We start from the raw sequence: 13,041 nt of genomic DNA on the forward strand, positions 1-13,041 counted from the left end.
AATCAGGCTATCAAGCAGGGAAAGCAATGCACAAGGGACATTTGAATATTGCTCTCCCAAAATCAGATTCACAATGTATAAGTGCTTAAGATTTTTTCAATTATCATTCTTATAGACTACGACCTTGAAATTACTCTGTACAAATACTAGCACACAAAGGCTTAACACATTCAAATACAATTCCTTTGTTCAGTATTATAGCAGAGAGGTTGACCCATTTAAAATCACTGTCACCAGAATAGTAGACAAAGGAATTTCATGTATACATGCTAGGTACTGATAGGCTCAAACCATGGAGATCATAAAATTAAGAGAGGATTAGGATGAATTACAGACAGATTTGAGTTATTTTCAAATATTTTTTTCCTCCTCAAGAAGTTTTATTGTATTTAATGACACCCCTTAGCAACCCAGCTATGAGGGGGATTTCATTGTGTGGGAAATAGTCAGTGTGAATCTGCATCCTATCACTTGACAGTGCAGCACATTAATCCATCAATCTCTTGTATCAATAGAATCGCAAGTCACCCAACAGGGCAATATCACAGAGTAATTGTGCTGTAGAGTTGCATTGGCTGCAATAAGTATTTGAGTTCATTCGTAGGGCTATTAAATTCAACTTTCTTAAATGATTCAAGTTAGTGAATATCCTGTTACACCTCTCAACAACGAGTTAGATATACAAAGTTTGAAATCTAGAAAAGAATAGCCTAATACCCTTCAGTAAGTGTAATCTGAGCAAAGAAGAAGATAATAGGAGGGACAAGCCTAAGCAAGCTCAGCATTTTTACGGAGGGTCTTTAAATGAGTAGAGGAGGCAGAGGGGTTGATGGAATTTCAGAGCATGGGGTCTGAATAGCTATAGGTACTGCCAACAATGGTGGAGCAAAAAGAAGAGATAAATGCTCATCAAGCCAGAGGTGAAAGAAGAATAAAATTGAGGGTGATGGTTTTCGGAATCAGCCGGGGTGTTTGCTGGCTAACTTATGACTCGAGTAGATTACAGAGGTAGGGAGGGGTGAGGCCATGAAGAAATTTAAGCATGAAGATGAGGATTTTAAATTGGATGTGTTAGAAGACCAACATAAGTCAGCAAGGCCTTAATGTGGGTCAGGTTTGGCTATAGGCAGCAGAATGTTAGAGAGTTGAGGTTCATTGAGATGTCTTGTAGTAGGTTCCACATTCGCTTTTCCTTTGTATTTGTAAAGACTACAAGGGATATAATTAGAATTTGCTTAGAATTATCTGCTTTAAGGCTTCCTTGATGCTTCCAGTGATGGAATCAATATCTTACCTGGAAGAGGCCATACAGACCCGAAAAATCCCAAGACTGCTCTCCAAGTAGTGCCATGTTAATAGATCTAAGTAAGTATGGCAGTTGGATTGTGACAGTTGACCTCAGCAAGTTGTGGCAAGTGAGATGCCATATTCTTTGGGAACTGAGCTGACCAATCATTTGTCATATTCACCATCTGGTCAGATTACCTGATATTTCTGGGAATATGGGCAGGGGTATGTGCCAATTGGGGGAATGTATAGCTATGGTAAAACAAAATGGGCACTTGGAAGTGGCATTCCCTCATTGTGGGCACAAAGCTGGCTGTCAAGTTCAACATGCATTGTGTTTCTGTTGCAGGTCTGGCCCATATCCAGCTTCTACACAGCAGAGGTCACCAGGACCATCTTCTGTTTGATCTGCAGATTAAAGATGGACCATGTTCACAGGGACATATTGTACAAACTGTTAGATAATGGGAGAAGAACATACCCAATGCTGTCCTGATACTGATGGCCATCTTTGTGTGTAGCTACCTCGGCCCTTGACACATTAACACCAAGTGTTACTATATGTGGAGCTTATCCCTGCCCCCGGTGTTGTAAACGATGGGTCTGATGACTTGCCATGCAACATTCCGTTCAGTTCGACATGTCAAACCACCTGTCCCTTGTGGAACAGTTTATGCAGGAAACTACCTTTAACCACAAGTTCATCGGGCAGTGGTCTGCATGTAGCATCCTTAAAGTCCAATGGGAAAAAGAGATGGTGGATTCTCTCAGACAGTTCCCTGAGCAGACTGTCAAAGTCATTGGGCAAAATCCTCGTTGCCAGAACTTTCAAACAAGAACCAAATATAACTTGTTTGGTGGTGAGTTACTGGCAAACTCATCATGCTCACCAAGAGTCTCAGTACCACCTTACATTGCTCTCAAGGTGGCTGGACTGTGGAGACAGTTACCTACTTCCCTTTGGAATGTGCCTTTGCAGAGAATGTCTAGAGGGAGATGCACTGATTTTTGTTGAGGGGCTTTCTGAGCAGCTCAGCTCTACAGACTGCTCCTATGACACACATGAAAATAAACATCAACTGCTGCTGGAGTGCCATCAACTTACCAAAAATCTGGTCTCTTTGAAACTTGCTGGTCTTCCAGCGCAGACAGCTATCCACAGCTGACTGGCATGTTCAAAAAGTCCACATCTACTTGCAGAGGGACATGCTAAAGCTTGGGGTAGATACTGCAAAGGCTTAATTGGGCAAGGCCATTGTGTAAGCTCTCCGGCTATAATGCATTGCAAGGCCGTAATGCATTGCATAATGTTTGAAATTAAATATAATAGTAAATATAACCTGTGAGTGTAGTGAGATGCACCAGAGTGCCATATGCTATATTGCAAGAAATAAATCTGTATTACACTTAATGTAATGTCACATTTTAACAATTATTTCTAAAACTGTTTTGAAGTATACGTTTTGGAAAGAGTGTGTGGCCATTGAAAAGAGTATAAACAGACTCAGCCACACCATGCACAATTCAAGTAATATCTCGACACTCACAGTCTCAGCTTTTTGCCACTTGAGCAAGGTACAGAGGGCAGTCAACACCAATGAAATTGCCCTCAGCAAAGGTCAGTGTCTTAGTGACAAGGAGGGAAATAATTAGAGGAGAAAAAAACGTAAGAGACATCAAACACTTGACCGGCAAATCAAAACAAAATTAAAAGGCCCCACTGTAAATATATTTTGATGGCAAATGTGTTTTAGAATTTGTGATTGATCTGTACTACTTTTTCCATACAAAGATCAAATGAATGTGCCTGAAAGCTTGATTCAGTTCAGCAATAAGGAGTCTTCTCATTTAACAGAATGTGGAAATATGTACTGCATGAATATACTCTATTCCTGACATCAACATAAAGTTTTCTGGTAAAGTGATCAAATATAGTGATAAACAGCCAACTGGAAATGCATGTTTTACAGTAAGTAATGAAGAAAAATACAACCGCAGCAGAGTCCTCTGGTAACACTCTGATCTGTCCCGTGTGTGAAGCTGGATGTTGATGCTGTGAATGGCTTCCTGCTATGAAATGAAAGCTTGAGCTCTCTACCTGCTGTTTCAGCAGAATTATAGATATTGCCCAGGGCATTATAAAGAATTTGTTAGCAACTACAGTGTTGCAAAATTTACTTTTTAACTTCTTGGATAGTCCTGCCCTGTACTACATGTGTGTAACACAAAACCTTTACAGTTTGAATAAATCCCATTTTCTATTTTTACAGTAGATTACATTAAGCTCAAATCTCCTCAACCAAATTGACATCATTCCCATTTCTGTTCCAAAGTTTAAATCACTTTGTAATATATTTAACTCGTGAAAGTGTGGTTTGACTTATCAAATAAGTTAATAGCTTTAGAAATAATTATTACTCATCCCTATTTGATAGTAGCAGTAATAGTAGCACAGTACATTATGTGGTGGATGATTGTTAAAGTTGCTTTACAAGAGACTGGATGGATGGCACAATAGCTGAGAAAAAGGAAAGAAATTTTACAATTTACCGTTTGCAGTCACAAAGCTGTTTTTTATGCTCAACTTCTCGATATGCACAAATGCTGCGCAAAGCTCTGAATTGATAGTGTTAGATGATAACATTTATCCACAAATTCACATCCAGCCCAAACTGGAAGAGAGGCATATTTCTTCTGTTTACCCCTGAGAGCCCAAAGTGGAAGAGGTTTGGACAGTCTCAGTACAGTACCTGGGGATGAGGTAACAACATAAAATTGCCCAAAATTTGCCATCTCCCTCACAGAAAAAAACATATATGGCAATGGTTAGAAAGCAAAATGATACAGTGGAAATTTAAGGAGGTCTTCTTCAAGTTTGGGCATTGCTCTTTCCAGTCACACCTTTGTCATCTGGCCTCACCTCCTCTTCCCCACACCCCCCAACACCCCCCCCCCCCCCACCAACTGAATGCAAGTTGTTTTATCATCGTTTATTATTTTCCAACTTGTGTTTGTTACAGGTAAAAGATGTGTGTTTTTAATCTTTTATCGAACTTTCTCAGAATATAAATCAAATCTGAACAGTCTGTTCAAATCTTTACTAAAGCATTGTTTTGTATATCGAAAGCCATAGTCAGTTGGTCTTCTAATCATTGCATGATTTACATTTGATTAATGATAACATGTTTTGCTTTCACAATAGAACCCGTTTGAAAAGCAAAAGAAGAAAGAAGCAAATAAAAGGTAAGAAGAAAATGTCCATTCTGTCATCCCATAGAAGTGAATAAAACTGTTCACAATTAATCTTTTCAACAATTACCTTATATACTTAAATATTCCAATGAATGGTATTCTAATGTCAGTTGCAATTGAATACAAGTTAAAATAGTAACTGTCTTGCATTTCTTAGATGAATCGATATATTTTGACAAACAGCGCAACAGGTCTCAATTAAAATAGATTTGATTTATTTAAACTTATTTCAAATAAGACTTTAACCCAGAGAGAAGTTTTGCACAATTTCCAACCTTTTAAAACATGTTTTTGAGAAAGAAATGGTCTTGTGAGGAATCACATCAAATATGCAGCACCCATTTAACCTAACTAGGCTGTGTGGTGTTTACACTCTCTACGAATCCCATTCCATCCAATTCATCTTGGTATAAATATACAAACACATGAGTTGAGAGAAGGAGTAGGTCATTCAGCCCCTCAAGCCTGCTTTGTTGGCTGATCCAATTGTAACCTCAAATCCACATTCTCACCAGCCCACCTTTCAACACCTTGCATAATAAGAACCTAATCTTTCAACATATTTTTCTATTCCCTTTTCTCTCAAGCACTCATCTAGTTTTCTTTTCAGAGAACCTAAGCTATTTCCTTCAACTACATCCTATGGTATTAAATCCCACATTCTAATCATGACAAGCAATTCAAAAGATGGGCGGCACGGTAGCTCAGTGGTTAGCACTGCTGCCTCACAGCACCAGGGTCCCAGGTTTGATTCCAGCCTCGGGCAACTGTCTGCGTGGAGTTTGCACATTCTGTGTGGGTTTTCTCCGGGTGCAGTCCAAAGATGTGCAAGTCAGGTGAATTGGCCATGCTAAGTTGCCCATAGTGTTAGGTGCATTAATCAGAGGGAAATGGGTCTGGGTGGGTTACTTTTTGGAGGGTCGGTGTGGACTTGTTGGGCCAAAGGGCCTGTTTCCACACTGTAGGGAATCTAATCTACTTTGAGAGTTCTCAATAAATGGATCATTGATCATTCTAACAACTTGCGCTTATCTAGTGCCTAGAAGTGAAGAGGTGGGAGTGCGGGTGAAGGGGGGGGGGGTGGTTTAGGCATGAAATTTCAGATTGTATGGGCGAGGCAGTAAATGTGTCTGAAGGTGTTACATCACTTTGGTATAATCGGAATGAAATTTGTTTTGGTTGATAGTCATTTTCTCTGTTACCTTAAATTGAGCAGAATCTAAAATGGATTGTAGGTGTGCCAGGACAAATTTCATTTCTAAGTGTCAGACGGCCTTTCTTTGGGCTACTATATTGCACTCTGGGAATTGGGCTGCCGACTTTAGTTGTATCTTTACTTTCCCAATAAAAGTAGGAATTGGAGTCTATAATACAGAAAATTAGACAGTGTATCTAAGAAACACAACAGTTTATGCTAATAGGGATATTTTCCTTATTTTTGTGGCTTCTACCTTTGCCTGATTATCATGAAAACCATATTATTCTGAATATTTGTCATGCTTTTGCGCAAGTGGCCAGAAACAAAACAAAACCAAAAAGAAATTAATTAAACTTTTTCTCCTCTTACAAAGCTTTAGCCCTTTGAAAATAGCCTGATTTACAAAATTTTATATTTGCTCCCCGAACCTAAGAGTGTGTGGAGTCATATGAAACATGCACATTAGACATTATGGATCCTATGATAATAGTACTAAAGCAGATTTAAAAATTAAAGAATTGTCCAATTTTATTTAAAAACAAAAGTATATTGGATCGCATTTTGTCACCTGTTTTGAGTTGAAAGTTTGCAAGGTACTGGTATTTGCGGCCTGAAAAAGAGAGGGAAGATCAGTGCAAAGGAAGAAAATCACTGCTATATTTATACTTCTGCATCCCCTCAACACTCTGTTGTGTTGATACTTTCATAACAGCTTCTTGCAGTTACAGTTAATGTGCAAAGGCCTTTTTTTAAAAAAAGACTTCTTTTCTATTGCCTCCTTTATTGCTCTCTAGGGGCCTGCTCATGTCAGATCATTTTTCTAGTCGACAGGCTACAGTAACCCCAACTTGTTGACCACTTTTGCTTTCCCTGGTTAGCAAGTGGAACAATGGCAATTGTGAAAAACTGACATTTAAACTATTCCCCCGACGTTTAAATAGTGCATAATTCTGAAATTATGCAAATTGCTTTCAACAAAGAAATCAGTACTAGGAAACTGAAAACAGCAAAGGAGCAGGTTTATGACAATAAATGACACAGGTTAAGTGAGTGATAAAGTTACGCAATACATTTCCTGAAAATCAGGTCCTGATTGTGGAACTCATCTTGGGGGTTTCAGTGGGAAGTCTCACCCATCATTAACCCTTCAAAACAGTAAAGTTAAAACAACATCCTTTCTGGGAGGATCATATCTGTTTCTGTTGCCCTTTTTACATTGAACAAAGGTTTTCCATACATCAAATGAATTTTGAGGTGGTTGCAATTCCATAACTTCCTAATAGTTCCATTTAATTTGCAGCAGTGACAGATGTATCATATTCTTCTTGCTTAAGTAAGTTACATGTATTTTGGCAAAAAGGACAGAAATGTAGTAACCATGTGAGTTATGCAATATGTTTAGAAAACCATACCACATAGAAAGAGGCCACTTGGCCCATTGTGCCTATCCTGGCTCTTTCAAACAGCTGTCCAGTTTTTCCCATTGCATTGCTTTTACTCCCAAAGCCCTGCCGATTTTTCCTTCTCAACAATATCCTCATTTCCCTTTTGAAAGTTAGAGGTGAATCTCTTCCCCTGTCCTTTCAGGCAATCATGTTCAAGATCATCACCAATTGCTATGCAAAAGAGAATTTTTACCCTCTGGTTCTTTTATCAATTACTTTCAATCTGTGTCCTTCTGGATAACGCCCCTCCTGACACTGGAAACAGTTTCTCTTCATTTGCCAAAGTGATCATTTTGAATATTCAAAAGCCTTCATCAATTTGAACAAACAATGGAAGTTGTGGTACTTAACTATATAGACACAAGCCAGTTCCAGATTAGATTTTGCATGATCAAGTCTAGGACATCAACCAAGAGAGACAGTACAGTTAGTATTTGCATCCCTGACTGTTGCCTGGTAACACCTGCCCAGGGATGCCTGTGCATCATTTTGGATGGGACCAGAATCAAGCCCACATCAAAAATCCTGCTAACCCTTAATATCAGATCTCAGTCAGGAAGTACTAGAGGGTTACTCAGGCTCGCTGAACTGCAGCTCTGTATGTTACTGCTTTTAGAATCAATGGAGAGAAAGAGAGAAAATTTAGGGAAATGAGAAGAAAAAAAAGAGTAATTTTAGAGAAAAAGAGTGAACGTGCTTCCTGACAATATTATGTGAATTTGCATTTTGCCATTTTATGATGGTCATTTTTATATTCAAAGGAAATGATTATGTTGCATTGTCATTGACTCAGATAGCTACAAACACTTACTTCATGGGGAGAAGCAAGTGCCTATCAAGGCTAAAATTGGATTAAGATTATTGTTCATGCAATAAAAAAACATATTTGCAGTGGAAAGTCATTATATCAGGGATGATCCTAAAAGGAATAATTTCATTGACATTTTAATTTGAAAAACTATCCGTTAGCCTCAAGTTCAAAGATGAGAGAAAGAAAAGTATTTTTGTTGTATTCATTCATGGGATCGAAGTGTTTGTTGCTGGGATTGGCCATCCCTGATTGTCTCTGAGAATGTGGTGGCGAGCTGCCTTCATGAACTGCTGCAGTCCATAAATATGCCATGGATCACAGTTTTGAGTTGATTCTGCAAATTCAACCCTGTTGCAGAGGTGGAGTGATTGATTTTATAAACAGTGTGGAGATAACTAATCAAACTGGAGGCCACATTGAAATGTCCACCACTTAGTTCAAGAGAGATGTTTACACTGGGCTGCGGAAATGGCAGGTGAGAGTCTCATGTTGATGTTTTCTGGAAAGCAAATAAAAATCAGCACCTTCTAGATGAGTCACTTACTGCCCCAATTGGAAAGGCTGAGTTGGGAGGGAGAGCCATCCTGATTAACAACAGTGGTTTGTCAGGTTGGGTCAGCAGCATCTGAAATGCAGCTGCTGTTAGTGGAATAACATTTATAAGCTTCCTTTGACGGTGTGCAAATAAAGGGCGTTTATTTATTTCCCTTCCTATTTTCTCCCCTTACCCTTTACGAAGCCAACAACAATGTTCTTCGAAAGTTCACTCTTCCCCTTCATGCCTAAAGTGGAGGGTCAGAGCTGATCCTTCATGGAACCATCACAACTTGGCCAGCAGTGTCATCTGCATTGGCCTCCTGTGTGTAGTTCTAATGGACGGGTCCATGCTGCTAGTCCTCCTCACAACCCCACCCTTCCTGACCCTGAAAATGCAGGGCCAAATGTGCACTCTTTGGAAAATCCACAGGAACCCCAGAGTTTTCGCAATCTCCAAAGATTTATTGTTACCCAGTGAAGCCTTTGCTCAACTGAACACTAGGGAAAAACAATGGCAACGATTGAAACCTCCATTCGAATCCGGTTTGACCAATTGGAAGAAGGAAAACAAATCCAGGTGGCACTGTGAATGGGCCCAGGACATTCGCCAGTAATGCTTCCGAATATTTAATACTTACAAATCCGTACAATCGAATAAGCCAGCTCGTGCTGAAAGCAGTCAAGGCTGAGTGTGTAAAACGACCTCGATTACTAAATTCAAAAGCATTTCAAATTATGCTCGCCCGAAATTAGAAGTTACCGTGATTATTTTTTCCAAGAGTCTGATATTGCAACAATTGTAGATATCAGACAGGGAATGGTATTTTGAAGAAGGACCATGCTTCCTGTTCTAAGATGCGGTTTTTTTTCATTCAGGGACTCTCTCTCTTAGCTCCCTCTATGCCATGGCCCTTCTCCAAGTCCCTAGGGCTGCTGTCTTTCTCCTTTGCCATTCTACCCATCTTAAGATGACAGGATGCGGGAAAACAGAGCAGATAAAGGTCAGTAGAAACCAGCGTGCAGTTAAAACTCCTGCACAGCACATACACAATCAGAATTATACACTCGCGTTCACAATTGCACTAACAATCACACATTCGCACGTTCAGTCTCCACTCATCGTCACTCCAGTCAATCGAGACACATACTCAGCCACATTCGTTCAGTCACGCTCTCAATCTACACACACACAATAGATGAGATCTGAGGCATATCCCCTCACTAACTGGCTGAGAGAGAGATTGAGAGACAGAGCAAGAAGGCTCGGAGCGAGAGATAGAACATGCTGATCACTCCAGGGGCCCGGAGGGGGCCTCATCCCGGTCCCCGTCTCCATAGCAACGGGATGCAGGACTGCTGCTGCCGACCCCATCTCCAGAAGGTCGGGATGCAGGCTGTCATCACTCTGGGATCGAGTGCCCAACACCTCGCAGGCAGCTCACCTCAGGGCTAGTGAGAGGAGGGAGAGAGGGAGGGGGAGCAGTAGCTCCATCCCACATTAAACTCTGCAGCACGTCGGTGTTGTCCCGAAGCTCCGTCGCAGCCTGTCGGTTCCCTGAAGCTCGGCTCCGTGGTCATTGTGCAGAGCTAGAAGCCAACAAACGGCGGTGGAGCTCTGCTTCAATAATGCATCAGCAACACTCGCCCTCCGGCTCCAATCGGAACAGCGCAGGCTCTCTGCTTTATGTTTTGACATCCGTTGCACCAGCTAAAGTGCTGTTGGAGGGTACGGAGAGGTGGGGTGGGGGGGGGGTTACAGGAATGTGAAGTCTCCCACCTAACTTGGGGCGGGGGGGGGGGGAGGGGGGGAAGGGAAGGGGATGTGAGAGATTCCCGGCTGAGCTGCAAAATGTTGTTCTGGGGTGGAGGGGCAGCTCCCGAAATGATGGAATAATTCATTCAATGAAATGCCAAGTGAAGGCGCTGGAAATGGCCCGTGAAGAGCAAATATTCTCGAAGGCAAGGGAGAGCAAGGTTCTTCAAAACAGAATTCCACCCCCCCCCCCCCCCCCACCCCGCCTCATTAAATCCTCTCCAAGCGAGATATGCCAAATGCAATGGGAGAGGGGATGGGAGAGAGGCAATAAGGAATTAAACACACGATGGAACCTTTCTGAATCCAGAAAGCAAGAATGAGGCGAGGGAACCCCAGCTTCCTCATCAGCTCAACCCGCAAGGATTTTTGTTGTTGTTGTCAATGGGAATAATAAAGGCGGGGGCTGGGAAAGTGGGGGGTAATCTCTGCTCACATTCCAGCCCAGGCTGAAGAGCAGAATCGTTCTTACCTGGGTCATGAGGCGGTCAGCTCCGGTGTCCTCTTCGTCTTTGAAGATGATGTCAGGGTTGTAGTTGGGAGTCAGCTCCTTGAATTTCTCGGAGGTGCGGCTGATCTTGCCCTCCGACCTGCCGCTCGCCCCCAGGGTCTTCTCGGCCACATTGGGGATGAATTGCTTGTAGAGCAGGGGGGCGAGCTTACGGGACGGTCTCCTCCTGCCGTAACCCCGGCCGGGGCCACAGCTCTGCACCGGGACCAGGAGGCAGCAGCACAGCAGCCCGAAGCGAGCTAATTCGGAGCCGGGCTGCATCTCCCCGCCTCTCTCCGGCTGCGGATTGCTTGGAAATCGGCTGCTCCCGGAGGACTGGCGCGCACTGGCGGAGATAGAGACGCTGTCCTCACTGGCACAGCCATGGAACACAAATAAAAGAGCGACGCGCCACCAAGAGAGGCAGTCCCTCGTCAGGCAAGCGCGTTCCCGCCTGGTCACCACCTTGTGTGAGACACACATACACACACACACACACAGAGAACAAGCCAAGCTTCACCCCACTCCCCCACCCCCCACCACCCCACTCCTCAAACCCCGCCTGCCTTACTGACAACCCTCACCCCAGCTACAACCAAACACCAGAGCAGTTCCCAAAGTATCGTCTCCCCTTCATTTCAACCACATTGGCCCGTTCCCTCTCCCCTGGAGCCCTCAGTGAACACAGGTTACACAAGGAAAGGTCACTCGACCCGCAACGTTAACTCTGATTTCTCTCCACACAGATGCTGCCAGACTTGCTGAGGTATTCCAGCAATTTTTTTTTTGTTTCTGTTACAGGTTGGACAAGGCTAGATTCCCCACCCCCTCAAAAGCAGCTGCTGATGTTTGGCTTGGTTAGCTAGGGAGGGAGGGAAGGGGGAGCTGGGCGAAACTTCACGGGCATTGGCAATTTCCTTCAGTCCGAATTGGACACCATGCCACGTTGGCGCAGGTAAGTCGCCCTCGGATTTCCTGGCAGGAAGTTAGCGAAACCTTCCCACAGCCGCACCTCAGCTGCCACGGCTCTCCAAGTTTCTGTGAGTGCATTTGTATATCTACTGAAACCTCTCCAACTGCCACAGCGGGGCGGCTTCACGCGAGGCGGTCGCATTGCAACAGGGAGCAGTCACTGCCCTGGGCCGCATTCCCTGTCCCCGTCCACACAGGCCAGGCTGCGACATCAGCCAGTATAGACCAGGAGAGGTCTATTGCCGGTCCGCTGACAGAAAGCGAGAGCTAGTTTCTTCCTACAAAAAAAAACGAAATTGCTGGAAAAGCTCAGTAGGTCTGGCTGCAACTGTGCAGAGAAAGTAGAGTTAACGTGATTCATCTCCAGGGATGCTGCCAGACCCTCTGAGCTTTGCCCGCAACTTCTGTTTTGTTTCTGATTTACAGCATCCGCAGCTCTTTCGGTGGTTTCCATGTGTTGCAAGTTAGTGATACGCTGTATATGGGGCGGCTCAGTGGTTAGCACTGCTGCTTCACAGCGCCAGGGACCTGGGTTCGATCCCAGCCTCGGGTGACATTCTCCCTGTGTCTGCGTGGGTTTTCCTCCCACAGTCCAGAGGTTATGGTGAATTGGCCGTTCTAAGTTGACCATAGTGTTAGGTGCCCTAGTTAGGGACAAATCCACGATTTAGAGTCAGAGTCAGAGATGCACATCATGGAAACAGACCCTTCGGTCCAACTCATCCATGCCGACCAGATATCCCAACCCAATCTAGTCCCACCTGTCAGCACCCGGCCCATAACCTTCGAAACCCTTCCTATTTATGTACCCATCCAATGTAAGGGAATCGGTCTGGGTGGGTTACCCCTCTTTGGAGGGTCGGTGTGGACTTGTGGGTCCGAATGGACTGTGGGAATCTAACTTAATGAGGCCTCAGTGCGTGACATAAAGCCGAGCACTAACACCATAGAGGGTCCAAATAGTCCATTGGCGTGTCGACACGGGCTTTCCTGCAACCTTTGCACAGTCATGTGGCGAGGTGTATGGAGAGAAAAGTCAATGTATTGTGGTGGGCGGGGGTTTCATAGGGACGTGACTTTCTTCAACAATATATTCAAGAAGTCACTTTCATGTGGCCTTTAATTTTTAAACGGAACATTACCCAGGCTGATGATGCCCACCCGCCAGCCCCCGCGGTGCCCACCGGTCTGGAAAGGCAGTGGGCACCGCGTGCTCAGCCGAGCGCGGAAGAGGCC

The 13,041-nt window shown here is 43.6% G+C and overlaps 1 protein-coding gene across 1 annotated transcript in view; it reads right to left on the reverse strand.

The window, feature by feature from the left end:
* Nucleotides 1-11,239, reverse strand: part of LOC140471237 (sonic hedgehog protein-like) — a 102,532-nt gene extending 91,293 nt beyond the window's left edge. The window contains exon 1 of the mRNA XM_072567192.1: nucleotides 10,816-11,239. Coding sequence (XP_072423293.1) covers nucleotides 10,816-11,115 — 300 coding nt within the window. The 5' untranslated portion in view covers nucleotides 11,116-11,239. The remainder of the gene's footprint in view (nucleotides 1-10,815) is intronic.
* Between the last annotated feature and the right edge of the window lie 1,802 nt (nucleotides 11,240-13,041).

The sequence above is a fragment of the Chiloscyllium punctatum genome, chromosome X (genome assembly GCF_047496795.1).
Source record: "Chiloscyllium punctatum isolate Juve2018m chromosome X, sChiPun1.3, whole genome shotgun sequence".
NCBI classification, from domain to species: Eukaryota; Metazoa; Chordata; class Chondrichthyes; order Orectolobiformes; family Hemiscylliidae; genus Chiloscyllium; species Chiloscyllium punctatum.